Source organism: Erpetoichthys calabaricus, chromosome 1 (assembly GCF_900747795.2).
Source record: "Erpetoichthys calabaricus chromosome 1, fErpCal1.3, whole genome shotgun sequence".
NCBI lineage: Eukaryota > Metazoa > Chordata > Cladistia > Polypteriformes > Polypteridae > Erpetoichthys > Erpetoichthys calabaricus.
Window position 1 is genome coordinate 227,812,835 of NC_041394.2, and position 27,611 is coordinate 227,840,445.

General features: G+C 35.1%; 1 protein-coding gene across 4 annotated transcripts in view; it reads right to left on the minus strand.

The window, feature by feature from the left end:
* LOC114659567 (GRAM domain-containing protein 4-like) overlaps window positions 1–27,611 on the minus strand; it is a 369,958-nt gene that overhangs the window by 186,114 nt on the left and 156,233 nt on the right. For 3 of the 4 annotated variants that reach the window (XM_051935142.1, XM_051935146.1, XM_028812132.2), the window contains exon 3: window positions 5,074–5,194. In XM_051935142.1, the coding sequence (XP_051791102.1) occupies window positions 5,074–5,194 (121 nt within the window). Of the gene's footprint in view, window positions 1–5,073; window positions 5,195–5,492; window positions 5,695–27,611 lie in introns of those variants that run through there. The other variant, XM_028812147.2, reaches the window with a different exon arrangement.

Genomic DNA, 27,611 nt, shown 5'->3' on the forward strand with positions numbered 1-27,611 from the left:
CATGACCAGGCAGTGTGTATGCTTCGAGAGCGAGGGTGGACGCGCCAGCACCATCTAAGAAGAATCATATTTGTCGCGGATGTGAATCGCTGTATGCAGCGTGTAAAACAATTTGTGAGGGGTATTCCATGGTCTTAGCAGTGTATATACTTCAATGTGAATCACTGCATGCAGCGTGTAAAACGCTGCATTGTATGTTGCCCTCTCCAGAGTTACATCTTTTCATTCACCTACAGTCGTATGCTCAAAAAAAACCCCATTTGGAAAACTGTGTCTTTCAGGAAGTGTTCACCCATCAATACATAATTATGCAGCGTATGCTATGCTGCGGGTTGGCTAGTTATTATTATTATTAAAATCAGATGGATACCTTGTTTAACATATTGTACTGTCAGTTCTGAGTGCCGCAATGGATGGTTTCTCAGCTCTTTACATGACTCTCTGAGGTGGCTCGCTATCCTTAAAAGGACTGCTTGCCTTTTGTTGCCCTAGTTGAAAAACCAAATGCAACTATGCAGAGCTGCCATTTTCATAGGCGCTTGTGCTGTTGATGATGTAATGCCAGCTCATTCTTTTGGTGACTAATCCCCGGCTGATGTAACTTGTCCAGCACTGTTGCATAGCCCTCTCTTCAAAGTTGCCGTTTCCAGCAGCCACTTCCAACACTTTGCACTCACTGAAACAGTGGGGTGGTCTTCCCTCCTGCTTTGGTCATGAAGACAGTGACAAGGGTACATCAGCAGGGTTTGGGAGCATTGTGTTGTCAAATGGTGCCTATTCTGTTCTTTGTGGATCTATATGTAAATACAATATATAAATTTTATACAAAAAAGTATTTTTCCTTACTAAAAAATTATTCATGGATGGCCTAATCAGTCTGTTAGGATGGACATGGCACCCTGTGTCCCACACACAGCAATTGGTCTGACTTGTGGATCAAACAGCACAGCAGTGGGGCAGGAAATAAAAATTAAAAAAAAAAAAAAGTTTTGAAGGAGTCTAGCTGTACGTTTTACTAACAAACAAAAAAAAAAAAAAACAGGTAACCATTCAAACTTACAAAAAGGCATCTGTAAAATACTGCAGCTTTGCATAGCGCGTCTGAAGTGACATGATGCAAAAATTAGTGTGGGTAAAATTAGAACATCTTTTACAATAGAATGTCAGCTTTTCCCTTTGAATAAGACCTTTTTTAAATAAAGTCAAATTACATTTGAGTAACAATGTTTGATCTGGTTAGACACCCTGCATAACGTATATCGCTAACTGCTTTGTTTCAAATTGCAATTATGATTTGAAATCAATTAATAATTTAGCCCTACTTGGAACTCCAGAAGTTACTTCACAACTATTTGGAAAAGCGGCTGCAAAATCAGCCATTTTTGCAAAATCCTGTAGGATTTGATATATGTATGATAATACGGTCAAAAGCTTGATTAAGATCTTGTGTTAAATCTGAACAGCATGGCAACACAACTGAGAGGCTGACAAAAACAGACAGTTCTTCCATTTATTTCTTTCCTTACTTCAAACACTGTGTGGAATTATATGTGTTTATTTGTGAAATTAAATCAAGCCATTAAGGGCCAGTTCTCGTACAGTCCTTCAGCTCACCCAAATGTCACATCACATTTGTTAACTTGCTTAGAATTGGGCAAAATTTCTTTAAAGTTGTATTAAAATAAACAGGCTGTGTCTCTGTTAAACTTTTTAATGTTTCGGAACATAAAATAGACACTAGAAGAGGTGCTGCTATTGATATGGAACATAAATATTAACTGATTTTTTGTTTACTCATGGTATAAGTTAATGTAATGCAATTCATAAAATGAATTTTAAAAATTGTAAGCCTCAAAAATAAAACCAGAGCGCCCTCATACAGATCTCACTGTGAAAACAGTGTTTCTACACAATATGTGTTTTGGGGAACAGAAGTAGGATAGATGAAACTGGTGTTGCAAAATGCATTTTATAGAAATGAATAGGTATGTAAAAATAAAAGGCTTTTTCTAACAGATAAAGTAATGAAAAAGGATGGAATATTTGCAGATGTTTAAAAGAAAGATATGGTGAACATTTTAGAATATAATGAGAATAAGAAAGGAAATTTTTCAAAAGTACTGTTAACTATACAAGTCTGTCAAACAGAATAAACTGTATAAGCACTTTACTAAACTGTTTTAACAAACCAATGCTTCCTTACTGCAAAATACGGACACTGCAAACAAGCAGCCCATTCATGCAGCCAACTTTTCTGTTTTGACACGCTGCCATCTCCTCACATAAACAATTGCATTCAGCTTATAAAAGGGGAAAAAACAAACAAAAAAAATTCCTAATAACAGCAGTTATAAAGCATGTCATTATTACAGCAGACATGGCTTTATGATGCCTAACATTTTTCTATTAAGAAAAATAACACTGGTTGGTTATGTAACTAAGCCATCTGCAATATGCCTTAGAAATGTGCATACTACGTATTTACATAGCATATGACAATTACCTCAATATGTGTGAATTAAGCCTACTAAAAGGATGTAAGAAAAAATGAAAAGCTTTACCAAGTACAGTACAATGTAATTCAATGTATTATAAAATCTTGCTTAGATTCCATAGTAAAATTTAAAAAGGCAAAAAATGGATTCATAAAATCATACGCACATCACATAATTTTTCAAGTTCATTTACAAATTTCAAAACAACTTAAAATTGCATAATAGTTTATACGTTTTTAGCAACCACATAGGATAGCTAAAAAATTTTTTTTTGAATATTCACGATTTAATTACCATATTACTCAACCATGTTCCTGAGAGATGTTTTTACTACAAATAACAGGAGAAAACAGAAAACAGAACTCCAGTACATGTAAACTCAAGGTATTATTGACCAAGATTCTTTTGTTGGATTTCCTAAGTTCTCTTCTTGATTGTTTTTTTGAAATTCTGCTGTTATTTCTGGATTTGATTTTTGATATACACATTTTAATTTCAGTTCAATTCTGGATTGTCTCTTTGAGGCAAAATTTTGCTTTTCATTTCTTATTTAGATGTTTCAAATTTGTTTTTATTAAAAATGATTATAACAACAAGGGCAGTTTTGTTAATTGAGCCTGTGGGTTTAATTGTTCACCTCTCCTTTTAGGATTTATAAGCTAGACATTGTTTAAATGAGCTGTCTGCAATACTATTTTTGAACTTCAGGGCTAGGCCTACATTGTAAAATGAAGCCTGTGTTTTTCAAGCTTGACAGGAATAAACTAGTTTTTGAAGGCGAGGTCTTTATTAGTTTTATGTTAGCCCTGCAATCATAATCAGTTGATCTGAAATTTACCTATTTTCTCTTTCTCACTTGGCCAGTGTCAGAAAATGCAAAGATTGTTTTTCATATTAACATTAGATAATGTTTGTGGGAAACATAAAGAGAAACAGAAAGCCTCTCAGATAAACACAGAACCAGAAACAGTGCTAGAAGACTGTACATCTACCCATCCCTCCAGCATTATGATGCCTTTTGGTTTAATAAAAAAAAAAAAATTAAAGGCAGTTAGATGTATACCACTGTTAAACAAATTAAGAAAAATAAATGACAATTCCTCTAAAGAAAAAAAGAACGAAACACCACATTATGGACTATGACATTTATCCAAGCCCCCAGATCAGTCTTACACAGCATTTGTTGCTACATACAGTACATACATTTTTGTTGTCATTGTTATCGTATTGTCATTATTTTAATTTTATTTTTGATGAATGTTGTTACTAAACTGTATGAACTACACAAGACTCATTATAATGTCCATTATGCAAAGTGCATGAGATTTTTACCCAGGTCCACACACTTTTTTTTCAATTTTTCTGGCTTCAATCTGATCAATCAATTTTATAAACAGCTTTTCCATAAAACTCTAAAATTTATATCAAAACCTGTCAGTAATATTTCTGACAATGTCACTGGACTATAATTTACAAAAAGAGAATTGTATAGAGCATATGCCTTCTTAGCAAGGGCCTGGTCACTCTGTTTTATGACATTATTTCTTACTGAAGTGATTACTTGCAGGGTGCATACAGAATAAAGCTAGCTATCTAACCATGGAATATGTTTAAAATTGGAGTTTTACCATAATAGGATGTTACTGGTTATTAAGCATATTGCAGCAACAGACAATAATTGGTGCGTGCATAATTTATTTGACAAAATAAACTTACATCAAAAAAAAAAGACAAGTAGGTAAAAGTATAAGTAGGGACACCTATATTACGGATGATATTCAGAACATCCAAGGAATGTTTCATCACATTATATGTAGGTGATCTACAATGTCTTGACCATTTATATAAACAAATCTTCCAGTGTAATCCAATTTTTTTGAATTGCGGCATTACCCGATATCAACATGTATCAGCTCAGCAAATACAATTAAATATGGCGTAAAGTAATTAACACAACTAGAAGGTATCCTACTTTTACATCAAAGCTTAACTTTGATATTTCTAGAAAAGGGTCAGTGCCATACTGAAATAATAATCGCTCACAACAAAAAAAAAATAATTTAAACCTTGTACAGTTAAAAAAGCAGAACAGTGCAACATAAGAAAGAAAACTTAAAAAACTGGATAGGTGTCTCATTCTTTCTCAAATTCTAAACATGGCACAATACATTTGCTAGCCAAACACAGATTTAAATATATAACAACTTTAAGCTAAGCAAAAAATCACTATTAAAATGTTTCTAGCAATTTTAATTGAAAATAGCAACTCATAGTATATATATATATATATATATATATATATATATATATATATATATATATATATATATATACATACACATACACACATACATACACACATACTGTACCTATGTCTAATTCTGCAATATACTATAGTTAGACAGCTTTCCTGCTTCAATGCATTCCAACATTTAAACTGCAGATCTCATAAAAAGCCCACAAGTAATTGTTTTATCCCTTCTTTGTGAACACTAAAAAATAAAAACAACAAGAAGACCTGGTCTTCGCAACAGCATACTTGTGAGGGTTTTTGAAGATTATAAACAGCAGTACTTACGCAAGAAATGCTTTTCCAATAAAGCAATTTCCAGATGACCCTTGATTTCATTTAATTTTTCAGATTCTGTTCTCTGGAAATCCTGTATTGCAGCAGCCATAGCAAGGTTTCCTGGAACAGCCTGAACATATCAAAAGATAAACAGATCGATGAAGACAAATCCATTATTGTGAGGATTTGAACAAGTACTTCTTTATTAGAATAAACATAACTCTCTTGGATCTGACTGCAGGCATGCCAGCTGCACGATTGATAATGCATGAGAAAAAAACCATAAAATAAGACAACAGTCTAGCACAATCAGACTTGTGTAAAGCTAGTTAATTAATCAACTGCCAGATCAAAAGCAAGTAAATCATTGTTTTCCCTTTAGCCATCATTGAGAAGTTACTGGTTTCAATATAGCCCAATAAATTTACCTTCAAAGCAAGTTGACACGAATACGCAGAAGACAGCTCTCTAATGCACACAATCATACCGGAATATGACACAATTAGAGCAGGTTTGGGGTGGGAACCCATAAAACAAATGCATTTTTCAACTCCCAAATCCTTTTGAAATCTTCTCAGTATTCTGTCTCATTGCAGCATACAAATGAAAAAGCTCAGCAATGCATTTGGGAGGTAACAGTAGTAAAAGGAGGAACCAAAAATAAATGCTGCAGGGCTATACCATAAGATTTCATCATATGCATTTAACTGCATGTGCTTTTTATCTAGCTCATGAGACAGGTTTAACTTTTTTTTTTTTTAATAAAAATTAAAAAAAAAAAGATGAATATTAAGGTAAGAAAAAAATGATAGCTCCTTCACAGTAGGTGGAAAGAAAAACAGCTTAAAATAGGCAGCAGTCACATGGTTTCTTCCTGAGAAAAGGCAGCAGGCAGCTTAAACATTCTTTTACATCCTAAAAAACAGTAAGCTGTCACACTGCAAACAACAGGCACACTTCAAAATATATGGAAAAACTGTTATGTGTTATAACATGCTAAAGACAACATACTAATAAAACTGCAATCACTATTCAGTAAATGCAGGGACAGACAGACATGCTTCTGTTTTCCAAATTAAAAGACCAGAACACCTCCTAAAAGCTTTATTTTTTTGTATCAAATTACTTTTTTGCCCCAACATTAGTTTTCACAGTTGGCATCTCTGTCTGCCAGTCATTAAACATTGCTCTCTCTTCCTCCATTTTACAGTATATAAGGAAAGGTAAAGCTCCTGATTTATTACCATGGAAAATATAAATCATAATACATGTACATGTGTATATTATACATAGAATTTCATAATTTACATCATTTGTAATTGTTCTTTCTTGTCTGTAACAGTCTATATGATGCATGTAGGTATTTATTTTATAGCAATCAGCAGTATAGGAATTAATGTGTTTTTTTGGTAAGTCAGCTCAATTTGTATTCAGTGTTCTGAACAGCTTATTGAACACTTATGCTTATTTCTTTACAGTATAGATAGCTACTTTATACATTTAGCACCGGGGAAGAATCTGTAAGAGGGCACTTGAACTTCTGAGAAGGGTGGTAACATTTCATTGAGAAATGTGAAGTTTTACTTTCACATTCAATCTTAATTAACCATGAAGTAGCATCTCATTATTCAAATTTTCCAATATGAAATTTCATAGATTTTTATTTAATTAAATGAAATTTTATTACTCCATTAATAACCTCTGCTCACAAAGTAATATGCTTGTATATATGACTACCTCCAATAATCATAACAGATTCAAAGGTCACCAACACAATGTATTTATTAATGTTAATACAAAACAAATGCACTATATGTTGAATATTCATTACTGTACTTAAGAAACTCAATTCACCTACTAAAGAAAAATACAACCTCAAAATCAAAAAGGCCTGTAATTTGTTTAGCAGTTTACCAAACACACACAAACAATGAATAATTCAAAACAAAAGAAAGGGAAAAAAAACCCTATGAAGGATGCTTTTTAATTCCTGTCTGAAATGGTTAAATAGTGGAGATGAAATGAACGAGGGCTTAAACACTGTACTGATGTCTCTGGTGTGCTTATTATAGCTATCTGACCACTGACAAAGAAAGAGTATTTTTAGGGTGCAAGTTAATTAGGCAAAGGTGTGTTCTGCAATACAGTAAGTCAATGCAGCTGCTATCTCCCTCTACCTGCTGCTTGTCTGCTCATATGCTATTACAGCAGAACAGCAAACATTTTATGGAACTTTGTTTAGCAGGGACCCGTTTTTGGAGGGTGTATTGCTGATGCCGCATATGCCTGAATGGCCTATTCATATGCAGTAATGTGTTTTATATATAGACATTGTACTGCCTGAACTGTCATCCCAAGTTAAAAAAAAACAAATTCGCAAAACGCAGCACTAACCTTACCTGTTCTAAATGCTTCCTTTTATGATCCTTGCTCTATTTTGTTCCACAGCCACCACTGCTAGACAATGTGGGTGGAATCAATGTAAATATGCTTATAAAGAGCAGTAGAGACTTTGTGGATTTTATTTCACATTCAGAAGAAGTTGTGGAAAAATCAAATGCTAAGTGCTAAACATTGTGATACTGGCTTTGCATAATGATTTTTCTTGAAAATCGAATCAAACACAAATTCAATATATCACTCAGCCCTACTAACACCATAAGCAGACTGGAGTTCAAACCCAGCACAATGGAGTTAAGAGACACAAAACCATTGAGCTGCTCACATATCAGAATTATGACCATTCCTGTCAATTCTTATCGCACCGAAAACTTTGTTACATTTGTCACTGCTCAGCTAGTTTAGATCCTTTCTAACTGAACCTAAAAGCAATGAAAACCTTGTCCAAATATTGGATGTCCCTGTCTTTTATACTGTACTATACTTCCGGTGTTAATAATGCAGGAATACTTTACTCATGGACAATTATGACAAGCAGCTCCAGTAACAAAATATTGTTAATACTTACAGTGGCATACAAAAGTTTGGGCACCATAGCTTAAAATGTCTGTTACAGTGAATAGTTAAGTGAGCAGAACATGAACTGATCACCAAAAGCATAAAGTTAAAGATGACACATTTCTTTTAATATTTTAAGCATTATTACAGTATTCTTTCCATCATTCAAAGACACAAAATACCAAAAAAACAAGAAAAGGGCCTGAAGCAAAAGTGTGGCATCTGATACAGTCTTTACTTAGTAAGACCCCCTTTGGCAAGCATCACAGGTTGTGAATGTTTTTTTGTAACCAGCTAAGAGTCTTTAGTTATTACTTGGGGCATTTTTGCCCATTCACCCTTGCAAAAGCCTTTTAATTCTGCAAGAGTCCTGTGCCATCTTGCATGCACTGCTCTTCTGAGATCTATCCACAGATTTTCAGATGCTTAGGTCAGGGGAACTGTGACGGCCATGAAAAAGTGGCAGCTTGCACATCTTGAGGTATTCCACTTTCACTTTTTAACAGATGGTGTGAGGTTTGCATTGTTTTTATCATCATTTTCTTTGGTTGATCTCCTACTGGAACACCGTTTTTCACTAATTATAATGACATTATAATGACATTAAGTATATAACCTTAGTGTTGGGGTAGAGTTTCAACTTCTGCACAAGATGCAAAATTGACAGGAGAAAATTGCATACAACTGTTTAAGTCTCTAAACCAGAGGTGTTTAAACTATGGCCTGTGAGCTGCATCCAGCTGATGCATAGTTGCAAGTGGCCCAAGAGCTTCTACTAGAAATATGTCATATTTCACCCTCGTTAGGTGTTCTTAACAAAGAGATGCTGCAGTTGACTGGTGTAAGCATAACAATTTACCATGGAGAGTCATTCAAAAAAAAAAACATATAGTATATAATGCTGAAGTTTTTATGCTTTAGTGGGTTGTTTTTCTTTGTATTATTACTTTTTAAAGAATGTTAGAAGTGTGGCTGATTTCATCAAAGAGATTGTTTGGCAGCAGCATCCCTGAAGGTAGAACTTCTGGTGTGACTCCAGATCTGTGCACAAATCATTATAATTAGTGATGAACAGTGTTCCAGTAGGAAATCAACCAAAGAAAATTATTCTTGTCCTTCAACCCATGTGTTTGGTGAAACGAGGAGTAAAATGCACTTACTAAAAGTGGCATCCAGTACATGCCTTCGGGCAATGTGCATGTTTTTCAGATGCTTTATTACAGAGTCAGAGAAAGAGTATAGTTATGGTTTCATGACTAGGACAATCTCATACCTAAATCACTGTTCCTTAAAATTACTCTTATTGTTATTTCAGCATTGTTCTTGGTATCTTTTAACAAAAAGTGTTATAATTAAACAATTTCTTGGAGCAACTACTTTTAGTGTTTGTTATTAACATGTGCTATATTGCCTAGGGTTTACTGGAACACCTACATTATTCTCATTTCAGATCACCACCAAATATGTACCAATATAAAACTACATGAATTTACATTTTACAGTTTAGAACATAATGGTAATGTGGTTACTTTTTATTCTCCTACACTTTAGCTCACTGTCTTGTGCTTCAATATTCTAACAAAATATGCTGTCTAAACAACTAAATAAACATAACAGGTACCTCACTCACTATTACTTCTAGGGACCTTCTGAAGAATGACTATGACCCCAAATGTGGCACTCTAACAAATTACATTCATGATGGACAATGATGGGCTCTGCAAATAATAGTAAAGGGACAGCATTTTTTCATTCAATCTGTGTCATCTACTGTGGTGTGTGTTTAACTGAGAAAAAATTACATGATGCAGAAATTGATCATGAATTCACTCAATCAACAAGAATCAAGAAGTAAAATATAAATAAAACAGTATGGTGGCTCCTTTACACCACTTGCAAGAACAATAGCAACTTTGTGCTTTGGCATACTCAGGTACTTTGGGTGCTTATGTGGGACTGTCTGCTCCAAATTCTTCATGATAAGAGTTTATTAAAGATCAATTACAGTATTCCACTACTGAGCTTCTGGCAATTAAAAAAGCTGAGACACCTGAGCATAAGTCACCAAAGAAAGGGTTGGTTTATAGTAGGTTCACTAGCTGGTTGCGTTTGTGTTTTAATTAGAAGCCTTAATCCTATACAAATAATTTTGCAAATGGGGTGGTCACCAGCATAAAGCCGAGACTTCACAAGTTAATGATGCACTTGCTCTATGTACTACAGCACTTGTTAAATGTGGCTCCTTAAACACAGTATAAAATACAATGCGTGTTTTCATTTACTAGTATATCTCAACTAATTTCTCACACACAGTAAAATAATTCATTCAGAAAAAAAAAATACAAATATTTGTTTCCATCTATCCACTCATTATCAATTATGTGTCACATGTAACCAGAGTCTATCGCAGCACCTTGGAATAGAATCCCAATCTATTTCCAGGCACATTTTCTCAAACTGTTACTCTCACTCATACAAGACAAACTCAGAACTTCCAATTAACCCAACATCAATGTTTTTGGAATGTTTATGGAATGTGGGGGGCAAACTAGCATCCCCAGAGAAAAACCTTAGCCGATAAGGGGAGAACATGCAATCTCCACACAGGCAGAAACTGGGCTAGGTTGGACTTTCATGGTCTAAGGCACGACCTAGTATGATGTGTCAGAGTAGTAGACGAATTCAGGACTTTCCCTTCTAGCTTTGTAACCTCTGAATTATACTGTGTTTGAAAGTAAAATATTTTTATCACAAAAATACGTAATACATTAGAATTATGAATAATTTGTCCTAGCAGTGAAAGAATAACATGTTCTCTTCTCTTGCAACACAATTATTTTTTTAAAGAATTTTGAAATACAACTTATAAAGCAATTTTATATTAATCATGTATATGCCTACTAGTTAAGCTGCAATGACATCATGCCAGGATGGTTATTCGCCATCATGTTTATACTAAAGATGATATTCAGTTTCAAAACCTCCTTAACTGTATGTACCCCAAGTAACACTGGATTCTTCAAGTATCAACTGTAAATAATTTCACCTGGTGTAAAACTGAGAACCACGCTTTGCGGCCCATCCCAGCAAAATCAAACTGACAAAATACACAAACAAACTAAAACATGTTATGACAGGAAGCAGTGCAATATCTTTAAAATCATTCAACAGCTGAAAGTAGAGGTCCACAGTCATTAGAAAAGGAGACCAGGAAGGACAGTTCCAAGTCCGATGCTGCATTTGTCAGACTATGCTGAGAAAAATAAAAATTGCTAAATTTTTTCATCTTGCATTGTTGATACTGCAATGAGCCCCATTTATGGACAACACTTGGAAAATCTATCTGAGCAAAGCATATCACAAAAGGCAATTTATTTGCAATGTGCTTTTTTTTGCAAACCATGGTGCAAAGAGACAAAAGGGGTCAATGTATTTATTTTTTATGTTTGTAAGATGTTGTTATAAATCCAAAAACTGGCGTAGAAATAGTTTCAGAGTTAAGACTACCAGACTTTTTACTAATTAATTACATTTTATTATTGATTGGATATTTTACCTTGCTTGAAAATCAACTATTTGTCAGAATAAAGTAAACCTGAGCTTTCCTAATTTTTGCGGTTTTTATTTCAGTAAATGAAACAGAATAATTTCACATTTCATGAAAATCAACAACATTGGTTATACAAAGAATACAAATATTTAAGTTCTTGCTTGTGTACATACATACAGTATACGACAAATGTTCTTCATTTACCCTTTAGCATTCTACTTGACAATTACTACACAGTAAACATATGTACAGAACCATTTCTTGCTATATGCGGACTATGAAGATGCATAGGGCCACCGAAGCTGCAAGTTCAGCCTCAATATAGTTGGGGACTACTAACATTACCTGTCTGTTTATACCTAGCTACGCCCCATCGTGTGTTTAATGAAGCACTTATATGCTTAAAAATTAAATGTAGGATATAAACCAAACTATACTGTAATGATAGGGAAGCTTTGGCTTGTATTTGTAGGGTAATCAACTCAAAATCAAAGATTAACTCTAGACTGTCATGTCTCACTATGAGTGACGTTTACCAATAGGTATGTTGGGATGACTCACTGACAGAGGCACATCACGTGAGGAGGAAAACAACAGTAGCCAAAGTCACATTGATACCTAAGATGGCATCAAAAAGGGTTTATCCCTCTGGTGCTGAAAAACATAAAAAGAAGAAACTTAAAGAAGAAAAATGTGTGCAGAATAAAGGTAAAGCATTTTCTAACAATGTTTCAATGGATCAGTGGTATGAAATGAAGTAAAACAACTTTGTTACTGCTCTTAAGTAGAATTTTCATGTAGGATATCTGTATCTTTATTTTTATTATTTATTTGTCTAAGACTTTTTCCTTTAACTCACTTGGTTTCAAAGGAAAAAAAATGTGTGTTCCCTACAATAAAAAATATCCGTAACTTACTATCTTATCAACAAGTTTCTGTGTCCAAGAAGGGAAACTAGGTCAGATAATTTTATTAAATTATTCAAATACATATATAATGGGATAGTCCCTCAATTTTGGATATTTAATTGCACATTTTGTGTCTTTGTATTCTTCATATACAAAACATTAAGTGCACAGAAGAGAAGCAAAAGGAACAGACAACTATGGTGATTTAAACAGCGGAGATACAGTCAAACCATTGTCAAGCAACACTGGACTTATTAATGAGATTGAAGTTACAAGTACGTCAGAAAATACACCACATTCAAGTGGGTAGCACAAAAATGAGCCTTGGTGAATTTGCTGCCTTTAGTGCCAGCCATAAAAACAAAAGGTGATAAGTGTTCAAAATTCACCCTCCGATCTTTATAAAAAAAAAAAAAAAAAAACCAGAGGTAAGCATGCTCACATGAGCTTTTGTTTGACTTGCCACTTGAATATATTGATTATTAAAACAACTAAAAATCAATTAAAATAAACAATGAATATTAGAGAAATATGATTTTTCAATGACATTTTTCAGGTAAGGTACTAAGTTAATCTAAATATGTTGAGCGTGTGAGTATGCAAAACAGACTTATTTATGTTGAGATATATACAAAAAATACACACACATATATAGGCTAATGTTGATAACAATATCAGATGGCAGAGATAACAGACAGCAGAGATATGGGGAGATAACTGGAATAAAAGACAAAGAAATAAGATAAATTTAAGGCTAATTAATTATTTTAATATTTAATTAAAACATGTTTTTATAACTGCGGAGAGTTGGTTCCTGCCTTGTGCCCTGTGTTGGCTGGGATTGACTCCAGCAGACCCCCATGACCCTGTGTTGGGTTCAGCGGGTTGGAAAATGGATGGATGGATGTTTTTATAACTTAAGCACTTAATGCATGTTGTTTTCACTGTATTTCTCATTATGTCACTTTTACCACTTCAAATAAATAATTGTTTATTAAACATCTTTCTCATACCTGATTTTTTACTCAAAGCAATTTTCAACTAAATGAAATATTTACATTTATATTCAAAAGTAAATTTAAGAACATGTAGTTGTATACTTTTACTTGAGTAAATATGATTAACATTCTTTGACTTTTCACTTTTACCAGAGTTATCGAGGACTTGCACTTTTACTTAAGTTATGCATTTCTATACTTCTGCCACCTCTGCAATGGGTAAATCTTTTAAATGTAAGCTGTGCAGCACCTTGATACTCGTCTCTCTGTTGGTTGGTCTGTCTGTCCGTCTCAGATTGCTGATCACTGTGATCATAATGATTCTCTCACTCTGTATCATTCTATATCATTAATTTACTCATTTTAATTACTTTAAAGAGATAGAAGCAGAAGAACTGTGAAAGTGACAACTTTGAAATTGGGTGCATGCTTTAAAAGGACACTGTATATTGCAATGTTTTGTTACATTTATTTTAAAAAAATACATTTTCTAAATTAGTGTGATATAATTGAAAATTTAAGGAAAATGCTGCCTTTGTTGAATTTATGGATATACAGGAGCCTTGTGGTTTACCTTTTAGTGTAATTTTCTGTAGGTTTAAATTGCTTCGGCCAACTTGAGATAATTAGAATTTTAGATTTACAAACGTAGACTGTTTTCTTCTTAAAGTGTAATAGATTGATGCATCACCATGAACCATCTTAAAGGGTTTGAATCCCCCCCATTGTAGTTTTACAAAATAGGGGCCTTCAAACAGAATCTTGCATAGGGCCACCAAAAGGCCAGAAAACAGTCCTACATATGTATCACAAGTGCCTGCTAAGCAAATACAAAAGCTTTTTTTCACTACATAGCATCCAAAAGAGGTAGATGTCAGATGCATCCAACTTTCATACATATTCTTTTAATACATATACAGCCATCTACAACTTTGATATATTTCTGAATAGTTTCCTTAGTCTTTGAATTCCTTTGAGTTCTCATCCTGCGCCCAAGTTTAAAGTGCATGCATATGTATATACATAAACCTGATAAAATGAACTTAAGATCTTGGGGCGTGGAAGCATGGGACAGCAGGAGTAGAGCTGACTCAGAGATGTCTTTCGTCTTTGTTCAATACCTTTTTTTTTTTTAAAATAATAAAATAACAATTAACATGCCTTGCCAACTATTTAGATTCTGTTAAACTGTTTAATATAACTGTACAGTATATTCAAACATTGCACAGACTGTCATTTCTTCTGTCTAGATCATTTTCTTAAAGAGAAGCCATAGCATTTAAGCTAAAGCTTATCTGTTTTAGCACTTCTTCCAGAAGACAAATTCTCTTTTGCCCTAAAACTTTAACAGAGCTGATTATATTGAGCCAATACACGGCTACCTCTGTGTTTAACATTTTTCTTTTTGTTCCATGGTCTTTTTCCTCCAATACCTCATCCTTCATAGGCAGTACCACCAGATATTATTATGTTCTTAATGACAGCACTTCAAATATTTCAACTCTATATAAATTATTTCCCTTTATCTGTACAAGCAGTCAAAACTCCCATTAATGTAGGCAATTTAATTTAATAACAAAATCTGAAAACCCTTCCAATGATCTAACTTTTGACACTTTCTCGCTCTCTCTCACTACAGAAAACATGTTCAAACGGAAAGTTTTCAAATTTAACTATAATATGATGTAATGTACAGAATTAAACAGTACCAAACAAAATAGTATATTAAAAAGTAAGGCGTATTATTAAGGCTATACTTCCTTAGAAGACTGGCGTCCTTCAACATCTGCAATAAGATGCTGCAGATGTTCTATCAGACGGTTGTGTCGAGCGCCCTCTTCTACGCGGTGTTGTGCTGGGGAGGCAGCATTAAGAAGAAGGACGCCTCACGCCTGGACAAACTGGTGAGGAAGGCAGGCTCCATTGTAGGCATGGAGCTGGACAGTTTGACATCTGTGGCAGAGCGATGGGCGCTCAGCAGGCTCCTATCAATTATGGAGAATACACTGCATCCACTGAACAGTATCAATTCCAGACAGAGGAGCAGCTTCAGTGACAGACTGCTGTCACTGTCCTGCTCCACTGACAGACTGAGGAGATCGTTCCTCCCCCAAACTATGTGACACTTCAACTCCACCCAGGGGGGGTAAACGTTAACATTATTCAAAGTTATTGTCTGTTTTTACCTGCATTTTTATTACTCTTTAATTTAATATTGTTTTTTGTATCAGTATGCTGCTGCTGGAGTATGTGAATTTCCCCTGGGATTAATAAAGTATCTATCTATCTATCTATCTATTTGTACAGAATGAAGAAAAACAAACATAAAATGTAAATATTAAAGCAAATATTCAACTGGATTGAATATAATATTAACTAGCTGTGTTACCCACCTTCACCCGGGATATTTCAAAGACAATGTGCATCAGTTATACTGCTGTTGATTAACTGGGTGTATCAGAACTAAGTATATAACAATCATAAGTATAACTAAAAGTATTTCTGTATACAATATTTGAGGGTTTTTTATGTTAAGGGCTAATATTATTGGCAGACAGTGTGGTGTAGTGGTCAAGTCTTTGGATTTTGGACTTCAAACCCTGAAGCTGTGAGGTTCAAATCCAACTACGGACACTGAGTGGCCATGTGGAAGTCACTTTACCTGACTGTGCTCCAACCAGAAAAAAAAAAAAGTGACCAACTGTATCTCAGATGTTGTAAATCACACTGGATAAAGACATCAGTCAAATAATAATTAATAATAATATTAGGTCACTAGAGATTATTCTTGAACATGCTGTTGACAATTGTTCGTGAGTTAAACATTCCTGAATTACATCAATTCCTGTTTTTTTCTGGTTTTACTAAGTGACGTGGCTTTTGTTGATGGTCACTGCAAATCACAATTTTACAATAAAGTGTATTACTTTGAAATAAAACAAGTAATCAATAGAAATAATGTGAAACTTGAGCATAGATTACCATCATTATCAGATGTTGTTTTACTGTATGCTAACATAAAAACACCACACAGTACGTTGATTCTTTACATCTGACCAGGCAACCTTGGCTGTTACAGCTACACACTTAATATACTGTATTTAAATTATTGAACAATAAATTATAATAAATAGTGTAATATTAACTTTGAATTCAAGCAAGCATAGAAGTTTTAGACTGTTCACTCACCAATTAGGACATCACTTTAGATCGTTAAATAGCAGTAAGTACCCTGTTTCTGACCCATTAACTAGGCAAGTATGGTAGCTCTTCTAATTGCTAATTTTTCTGCCACTGTTATAAATGTTTTTCAATAGCTCCTCCTAATTTATAATACCTGTATTGCACGACTGATTATGACATTTACATAGCAGGTATGTGCATTTCCTTTATACTCAAGATCCTAGAAGCTACAGCTTTTTGACTATAAAAAAGTAAAGTCAGAACCATGAATTATTACTTCTTGCTATTAAGCCAACATATAGGTAACTCTTGTCAGGAATCATATCAGCAAGTGTTTCAGGTAAGTAATTTCTTGGGGAGAAAGTCCTTTGTTAGGTGAAAAACATATTGCAATGCCTAAGTTGCAATAGTTCCCTTGACAAATTAAAACTAAGATTACTGTGACAGACAGAGATAAAATGCAGAATGTACTAAGATCACACAAAAATTAAATTTTCCAAAGGGCCTGCAAAAAATAAGCTATAATTACAGCATAGGCCATATGAAAAAAACTAAAAAGCAAATTAAAAAAAACATTTCATTTTTCATAAACAGACAAGTGAAGTATACAGAACCCAAATTACATTATACAATCATTCTACTACTTCGATTTTCAACCTTTTTCATCTCATGGCACACAAACTAAATTACTAATATTATGTGGAACACCAAAATACATATTTTTTGCTGATCTGACAAAAAATACATCTAATTTTGATTTACAAAATAAATAATAATAATAGAACTTGCCTACACTTTTTGCTCCAAAGTGACTTTTTAAAAATCTTTTTGAAACTACAGTAATCCCTCGCTATATCGCGCTTCGCCTTTCGTGGCTTCACTCCATCGCGGATTTTATATGTAAGCATATTTAAATATATATCGCGGATTTTTTGCTGGTTCGCGGATTTCTGCGGACAATGGGTCTTTTAATTTCTGGTACATGCTTCCTCAGTTGGTTTGCCCAGTTGATTTCATACAAGGGACGCTATTGGCAGATGGCTGAGAAGCTACCCGGCTTACTTTTCTGTCTCTCTTGCACTGACTTTCTCTGATCCTGACGTAGGGGGATTGAGCAGGGGGGCTGTTCGCACACCTAGACGATACGGACGCTCGTCTAAAAATGCTGAAAGATTATCTTCACGTTGCTATCTTTTGTGCAGCTGCTTCCTGAAATGACATGCTGCACGGTGCTTCGCATACTTAAAAGCTCGAAGGGCACGTATTGATTTTGATTGAAAAACAAACTCTGTCTCTCTCTCTCTCTTCCTGCTCCTGACGGAGGGGGTGTGAGCTGCCGCCTTCAACAGCTTTGTGCCGCGGTGCTTCGCATACTTAAAAGCAAACAGCCCTATTGATTTGTTTGCTTTCCTCTGTCTTTCTGACAGACTCTGCTCCTGACGCGCACTCCTTTGAAGAGGAAAATATGTTTGCATTCTTTTAATTGTGAGACGGAACTGTCATCTCTGTCTTGTCATGGAGCACAGTTTAAACTTTTGAAAAAGAGACAAATGTTTGTTTGCAGTGTTTGAATAACGTTCCTGTCTCTCTACAACCTCCTGTGTTTCTACGCAAATCTGTGACCCAAGCATGACAATATAAAAATAACCATATAAACATATGGTTTCTACTTCGCGGATTTTCTTATTTCGCGGGTGGCTCTGGAACGCAACCCCACCGATGGAGGAGGGATTACTGTATTTACTTATGATACTTGTAATAAAAAAATATTCAAAATTATCAGGTGCCTTTACTTGGATTATGAACAGTTGGCAGAGTGGGAGTGCTGCTGCTTTGCAGTAAGGCGATCACTGTTCACATCCTGGGTCCTCCGTGTGTACTTTTTGCAAAGTTTTTAAAGTAGTGAGAAAATCAGTATATAAATGTAAATAATTATGATGATGATGATTATTATTATTAAATGCGCGTATGCATGATCAAATTCAGCCGTGGCATAGTGGAGAATAAATAGGGATACATGATGTGCTCGACAATAAAATACATTCATTGGAATAATTAAATGGCACGGTGCTAATGCAACATAAACATAATGTGTATACTACTAAATATTCATATAAATTGATTATACGAACAAAATTTTGGTATACAAATTTTTAACAGGTTGAGACATTTAAATTGGTTATAAATGCATGAAGTTTACACATTTATTGCTTTATATTTCACATACAGTATATTATTAAAATGATATATAAATCAAATAAAATGGAATAAAATTTGCATCATATACTTCTTTTGCATTGTATTTCTTTAACAAAAGTATTTAATTTGTTTAAAGAAATCTTGCGGCCCACTGTTTGAAAATCACTGCACTATTTAATTACTCCAAAACAAATCAATGGTGGGGAGTTTTTTTACCTTGATACAACCATTAAATCATCACTAACCATATTATACAGTATATACAAGATCATATATAAGACACAACTCTTGAACAATGAATGAGAATGAGAGGCAGATGGTCAATTCAAAAGTGCAGTATTACAAGTATATGTTTAACAATGTTTTAGCAAAAAATGTATGTGCTTTGTAAACTTTTGAGCATACGACTAGATAACTGACATGTGGAATATGCAACATGAGTAACATGACATATTTCTTTTTTTCAAGGCCATTTTCGCAAAGTTTTCCATTGAACACACTGGCTACTATCAGGTTCTATTATATTATGAACTCTTTCTGTTCTGCAGGAAAATATGAGATTAAAAATTTTAAAGTCATCTCTACAAACTGCATAGGGTGGCATATTCATTTAAGAGAGATATATGTAATTGACATTATATGCTTTTCTCTGGTTAAAGCAGTTTGGGTTACAGTGCACTCTGTTGAAATCATATCTTTTTAAAAAGAGCCCAACACACAGCATATTACAAAAGAGAGTTAACCAAAAATATTTAACACTGGCAGGCATAAGAAGCCAACTATAACTGGAAAATATTCTGACTATTGTAACTTCAGCTGAGATGTAAACACATGCCACCCATCAAGAACAGGACTCCACAGTATTAGCAATTTGGGCTGCAGAACTCTGATTAAGTCTGTCATAAAACAAAGTTTTAGTTTTAGTATATATAAGAAAAAATTTGAAAATCAGAAACCTGCTATAACACACAACTAAGTGGTCTACATTTTGCATTTTAGCTGAGAGCACTTTCCAGAATTATCACTAATAAAACAACTTCTATACTTACAAATAACATGCATTATCCACACAATTGTGTCCATTTGGAGATTTCCCTTTCATTTTATGATTTTGATACAAATTAGTTACATCCAAATGCATATAAAATATAAGTAAAGAACTAATTACAAATTCAGTTGGGCCAGATTTTTAAACCAAAAAATTTAGCCAGGCCAGACTTTTTTAGGGGCCGCTAAGTAGCAGGTAATGACAAACTTTAAATCAACAGAAATGAATGTATTGAAAAACAAGTACTGTTTACTTATCATTTCCGTTTTAAATTTAGTCACATCTGACACAGGTACATCAAAAAGTACACAAAGTAATAAAAAGCTGTAACTGAACAGAATCTGAGGTAGTAGCTATATATATATATATATATTTTTTTTTTTTTTTTAATTTAAAAAGTGGAAAAAACATTTTGGTCATATCTCAAAGTGCATAAAATCAAAAAAAGTACACAGTATTAGCAATAACATTTGTTTCCCTTTTGAAAGAAGGTAAATATTTTGGTCATATAGTATAACACATCACAAAGTGCATTTAACAGAATAAAAAAAAACAACTATCAATACTATCAGTGCACAAACCCATAACAAGTGATAACAGAAACACACATGAATACAACGTATACTGCACGCTGACGTAACACAGGTTAGGTTTATATCATCACATGTAATTAGGCATGGCTTTGTTACATAACCTACATTATGCTGATATTGTAATGTGTCTCGCTACTGCATGGGCTTTCTTGGGGGAAAGACCTTTGTGAGGGCTCAGGGCAACTCCCTAGTGAGAGGCGAGTGACAAGATCAGGGTTAGAGGGGAGCAAATGGTAACAGAGCAGGAAGAGGCAAAAAAGCAGAAAGCTACCTTGTTTTTTTTTTTTTTGTTTTGTTTTGGAAGGGTCCCCATGAATCAGACAAGCGGTAATAATAATAATAATTCTTTAGTGCTTTTCTCACTACTTGAAGTGCTTTGCAAGCTTGACATGGAATGTGAACCCCTAATCTCATTGCTGTGAGGCAGCAGAGCTATTACTGTACGACAGCACAACATTTATAGCGCAGCAGACCAAATAACAAGCCAGTCGGTATTTTGAAGATTCCCCAGAAGAAGTGGATGTGTGTCTTTTTTGACAGGCTGTCAAAGTATCATAGACTACTACCCCCACTTCTAAACACAAAACAACACACTGCATTGTGGGTTGAATATTGCTACACTACGCCTGTTGCATTCATGGTTTGTAGTACTGTAAGTATTTATGTAAGAATTTTTGAAGGCTCACAAAATGTGTTTTTCTTGGTTTTTCTCTGTGTTTCTGGCAGGACCACTCGGAAGTTGCTTCTTGGCTGCATGTGACCGGACTTAAAGTATATACAGTATCATCATCGACATAAATAACACACAATATAACAATTTGAAGCAATTCATTCTATTCCAAAATGTACTTATCCATTGAGAGCTATATGCTATTAATAAGTGTACACTAGAGATTTACCAGGGGTGCGGAAATCCAACGGCCGACTCGTCCAACATGGGTAAATTGACCGTCAGACAAGTGTGTTTTTCTGGTTTCAGTTGTCCGCAGACAAGTGCAATTTTCTGGAGAAAAAAGAATTATGTGTGCTGTGCAGGGCACATTTTTACCACTACTTTCAAATTTTAAACATTTGGGTACGCACTTCGTGCGGAAACAGTCTACTTAGGCATGTTCTTCATGTCTTCAATATTGTTTACAAAATGACAGCTGATTTTTTCAAAGGGGAAGCACTCTTACGGTCTTACATAAGCATTTTACCCTACTATTTACACGCTTGGAGATGCGGTCATTTTTTTTCATGCCGACATTACGATGTAATCTGATGATTTTTCATTATAATCGATAACTTTTATATATTATTGATAAAATTCATTGTTTCTATTGATAAAATTCATTGTTTCTACATAAAAATGCGGTCATTTTACTTACAATGCAAATGTTTTCACCACATAACAAAACTTGTTAGGCAGTTAATCTTTCCTGAAATTTGCGATTTCGTGTAGGTTGTGATATATTGAGTTAAGAAATTTATTGCGTGACAACATCAATTTTGATGAGCTGTCTATAGATCGTTTCTGATTAGAGAACTTTTCATATAAAACAAGTTGGTTTCACGCTGTCAGTTTATCCATCCATTTTAAAAATAAAACATGTCAGATTCTTTTCAGTCATGAGTGACTCAAGCACCAACTCATCAGTAATAGACCAAGAAGGTATACTACTGAGGTACATTCATCCAGAAACGTTTGATTCTTACACAGCCATGGCTAGCATTGAGAATTTAGAAAATGCCAGAGCAGATGGTGTTGTTGCTGCCATAAAAAATGGTTTATCAAAATGTCGCATTGATATTGAAAACATTGGAGACAATGACCCAAAGCTTGTGTGCATTAATCTTGATGGTGCAGCAGTTAATCTTGGAGCTAAAAATGGTGTTGCCAGAAAGCTCAGTGATTGTGTAAGTAACAAAGTTCTTGTTACACACTGTGTGGCACATAAACTGGAGTTAGCCTACGTCTTTTACAGCATCAAGTACACCTATCTGAAAAAGTTTGAAGACACTATTAAGCGCATCTGCAAGTTTTATTCTTTTTCACCAAAGAGACCAAGTGAGCTGCAAAATCTTGTGTCAGTTTTGAATGAAACCTTGCTTATGCATTCAGAAATAAAAGCCATCAGATGGGTATCATCAAAGTCCAAAGCACTGAAAGCTGTTAGCCAGGATTAACATGCAACTGTTACCCACATGGAACAGATACTTTCCACATCAAACAAGGCAGATGAATTGGGGCAGGCTAAAGCCATCCTACATGACCTCAAGCAAGTAAAATTTATTAAGTATCTATATCTGATGATGGATGTACTTTAAGCTATTACAGCCACCTCAACTCTTTTCCAGAGCAAAGACTTGCTGATATTTGAAGTTAAGGAGGCCATTGACACCTTGTATACCAGATTGCATGCCATGACAAAGGAGCCAGGAGAAAAACTGTTTGACAAGGAGTCTAGTACATTTGATGGATACTTAAAGCTGTCTGGTGGTTTCAGAGATTTTTGTGAAGACAGATGTTCATGATCTCTTGGAAAGCATGGTTCAGTATATACTTACCAGATTCTCTGACCTTGATAAGCCTCCTGTGTCAGATACAGTGTATCCGGAAAGTATTCACAGCGCATCACTTTTTCCACATTTTGTTATGTTACAGCCTTATTCCAAAATGGATTAAATTCATTTTTCTCCTCAGAATTCTACACACAACACCCCATAATGACAACGTGAAAAAAGTTTACTTGAGGTTTTTGCAAATTTATTAAAAATAAAAAAATTGAGAAATCACATGTACATAAGTATTCACAGCCTTTGCCATGAAGCTCAAAATTGAGCTCACGTGCATCCTGTTTCCCCTGATCATCCTTGAGATGTTTCTGCAGCTTAATTGGAGTCCACCTGTGGTAAATTCAGTTGATTGGACATGATTTGGAAAGGCACACACCTGTCTATATAAGGTCCCACAGTTGACAGTTCATGTCAGAGCACAAACCAAGCATGAAGTCAAAGGAATTGTCTGTAGACCTCTGAGACAGGATTGTCTCGAGGCACATATCTGGGGAAGGTTACACAAAAATTTCTGCTGCTTTGAAGGTCCCAATGAGCACAGTGGCCTCCATCATCCGTAAGTGGAAGTAAGTTCGAAACCACCATGACTCTTCCTAGAGCTGGCCGGCCATCTAAACTGAGCGATCGGGGGAGAAGGGCCTTAGTCAGGGAGGTAACCAAGAACCCGATGGTCACTCTGTCAGAGCTCCAGAGGTCCTCTGTGGAGAGAGGAGAACCTTCCAGAAGGACAACCATCTCTGCAGCAATCAACCAATCGGGCCTGTATGGTAGAGTGGCCAGACGGAAACCACTCCTTAGTAAAAGGCACATGGCAGCCCGCCTGGAGTTTGCCAAAAGGCACCTGAAGGATTCTCAGACCATGAGAATGAAAATTCTCTGGTCTGATGAGACAAAGATTGAAACTCTTTGGTGTGAATGCCAGGCGTCACGTTTGGGAGGAAACCAGGCACCGCTCATCACCAGGCCAATACCATCCCTATTGTGAAGCATGGTGGTGGGCAGCATCATGCTGTGGGGATGTTTTTCAGCGGCAGGGACTGGGAGACTAGTCAGGATAAAGGGAAAGATGACTGCAGCAATGTACAGAGACATCCTGGATGAAAACCTGCTCCAGAGCGCTCTTGACCTCAGACTGGGGCGACGGTTCATCTTTCAGCAGGACAACAACCCTAAGCACACAGCCAAGATATCAAAAGAGTGCTTCAGGACAACTCTGTGAATGTCCTTGAGTGGCCCAGACTTGAATCCGATTGAACATCTCTGGAGAGATCTTAAAATGGCTGTGCACCGACGCTTCCCATCCAACCTGATGGAGCTTGAGAGGTGTTGCAAAGAGGAATGGGCGAAACTGGCCAAGGATAGGTGTGCCAAGCTTGTGGCATCATATTCAAAAAGACTTGAGGCTGTAATTGCTGCCAAAGGTGCATCAACAAAGTATTGAGCAAAGGCTGTGAATACTTATGTACATGTGTTGTGTGTAGAATTCTGAGGAGAAAAATGAATTTAATCCATTTTGGAATAAGGCTGTAACATAACAAAATGTGGAAAAAGTGATGCGCTGTGAATACTTTCCGGATGCATTGTATGAGGGTGTTTGATTTCAGAATCTGGCCACACACACTGTCTGAACTGAGCACTTATGGAAACTATGAAATCAAGAACTTGTGTCAGCAGTATAGTGATTTGTTGACTGATGAGGAAGTTAAACATGCACCATCTGAATGGCAAGCACTTAAAGTGCAGATATCAATGCAATGGCAGTACCATCCACTTGCTGTCTATACTTCAGTTCTACAGAGGAAGGAAGAGTCTCTGAAAAATGTTAGTGTGCTGATCTCACTGTTTCTTACACTTTCTCCTTCCACAGCTTCTTGTTAGAGGTTATTCTCCAATATGAATTTAGTAAAGAGTTCTCTAAGAACCTGCCTGACTCAGGAAAACCTTCAAAACCAGATGCACATTGTTGTTGATTGCAAACCTTTAGAACAGTTTGACCCACTACCAGCTGCGGAATTCTGGCTGTCATCTGGCAACAGGCACATCACTCATAAAAAACCTGAAAAGTCATCAGCATCCACTTCTGCAGGACCATCAGTCCAGGAACCATGCAGTTCAGCTCAAGCAGAAATTAACAGCATTCAGCCCATGCTGTCTGAGATGGTAAAGATTCTTGGGGGAGAAGATGTTGCAAGACAAAAGCTGAAGAACATGGCAGAAAATGAATCAGGACAGTGTTCTGTTATGTAACTGTAATATGTGAAACAGAACTAGTGTAGCTATAATGAAGGCATTGTTTTTTTAGTGAGTTAAAATGATAAGGGAATCTTTTATATAATGTTTTAGAGCAAGGTGGCAAAATACTACTCCCTGAAAGAACTTTTTTCAGTTTTAAAATGGAAGGCAGTTTTGGAATCAATAAAAGAGATCAGAAAAAATAAACTATTTTTCACTTTTGTTATTTGTTTATGGGCAAGTGAATTTAACTGGCGGACAAGTGGATTTTCTAAGTTTACTTGTCCATGGACAAGTAGAAAAAATTTTGATTTCCACACCCCTGTTTACTGTGTAGCTAATTAAGAGTGCATGCAGCATCTCAGTATCAATCACGACACTTACATACATTCTACATGCTATCTTAATGTTTGGTGTACATTATTCATGCTGAATGCATACACTGGAGCATGATGCAAGATGTACTGTATGTAGAGCAATCTCTGTATGAGCAAATGCATTATATACTTGTGTAACAATGAAGTGAACATCAGCATGGAAAAATTAATTAGCATTAAATCAACTTGGATGCTGCAGGCAAGGAGCACAGCTCACAACAGTTAGTCAGTAGTAATCATGTATAACAGAAAACATTTTTCACTAAAAATGTAGTTTATTGGGGAAGTATTTGGTTAATCCCAAAACTAAAAGCCAATACTGACTTAAGATAAATGTACCACTGTAATATAAGGGGCATGGGGACAACATTTAGAAAGGTCCGCATGTTCTATTTTTTTTTTTTTTTTGCAATTAGCTGGTGCCTTTGCAATAGTGACTCTAGAATCTGAACACATAATGCGCAGTGCAAGCTTAACTAATATGTACCATCATACCTAGGCCTCTGCTGTCCTACTAGGACAACTTAAATTACAAAGATTCTGCCTATTAAATATGACTTGTTCATTTACACAAAGCAAATTACCATTAATGTGTCTATTCTTTGGTCATATCCCTACCATGGATTGCTTACACCAATATCAACTAAATGAAACACAAAAATAATTTGATGCTTTAGGGATTTCTTTCCAAAATCCTGCATTTTACAGTACACAACTACAGTTGTGCTTGAAAGTTTGTGAACCCTTTAGAATTTTCTATATTTCTGCATAAATATGACCTAAAACATCATCAGATTTTCACTCAAGTCCTAAAAGTAGATAAAGAGAAACCAGTTAAACAAATGAGACAAAAATATTATATTTGGTCATTTATTTATTAAGGAAAATCATCGAATATTACATATTTATGAGTGGCAAAAGTATGTGAACCTTTGCTTTCAGTATCTGGTGTGACCCCCCCCCCCTTTGCAACAATAACTGCAACTAAACTTTTCCGGTAACTGTTGATCAGTCCTGCACACCGGCTTGGAGGAATTTTAGCCCATTCCTCCGTACAGAACAACTTCAACTCTGGGATGTTGGTTGGTTTCCTCACATTAACTGCTCACTTCAGGTCCTTCCACAACATTTCGATTGGATTAAGGTCAGGACTTTGACTTGGTCATTCCAAAACATTAACTTTATTGTTCTTTAACCATTCTTTGATAGAACGACTTGTGCGCTTAGGGTCGTTGTCTTGCTGCATGACCCACCTTCGATCATTTTCCTCAATAACTAAATGACCAAGTATAACATTTTTGTCTCATTTGTTTAACTGGTTTCTCTTTATCTACTTTTAGGACTTGAGTGAAAATCTGATAATGTTTTAGGTCATATTTATGCAGAAATACAGAAAATTCTAAAGGGTTCACAAACTTTCAAGCACAACTGTAGAGATAATTTATGATGCACAACCCTGGAATCAAGTTTCTTTTGTGCTCCGCTCTATCACCTATCATTGTACCAAGTTTCAATATCATATCCCATAGCATTAAAAAAATTACACTGTTTGGCACAAAGTGTCCCCTGTTTGGAAACATTTAGTCCCCTGCACTTATACAATCTCTCAAAACAAGTATTTCTGTTGCAATTATTTTTTTATAACAAATATACATATATACACACACTTTATATCACTCTGAGGGAACAAGTAAACAATTTTTAACTGTACTTACAATTATGTATTCATCCAAACCTTTAATTTTAAAAATATTTTTCATGTCAGTTCTTGAAACAATTTCATTTACCACTAGACACAAAGGAAGTTTACATTTTGTAAAATAGATTAGAATTTTTGTGCTGCAATTCAACTGTCTTCTCCTGCCTTCAGTTTATTTATTTATATTTTGTTGCTTTGGCTTTTTTTACACTTAAAATAATAATAATAATTTTCTTTTATACA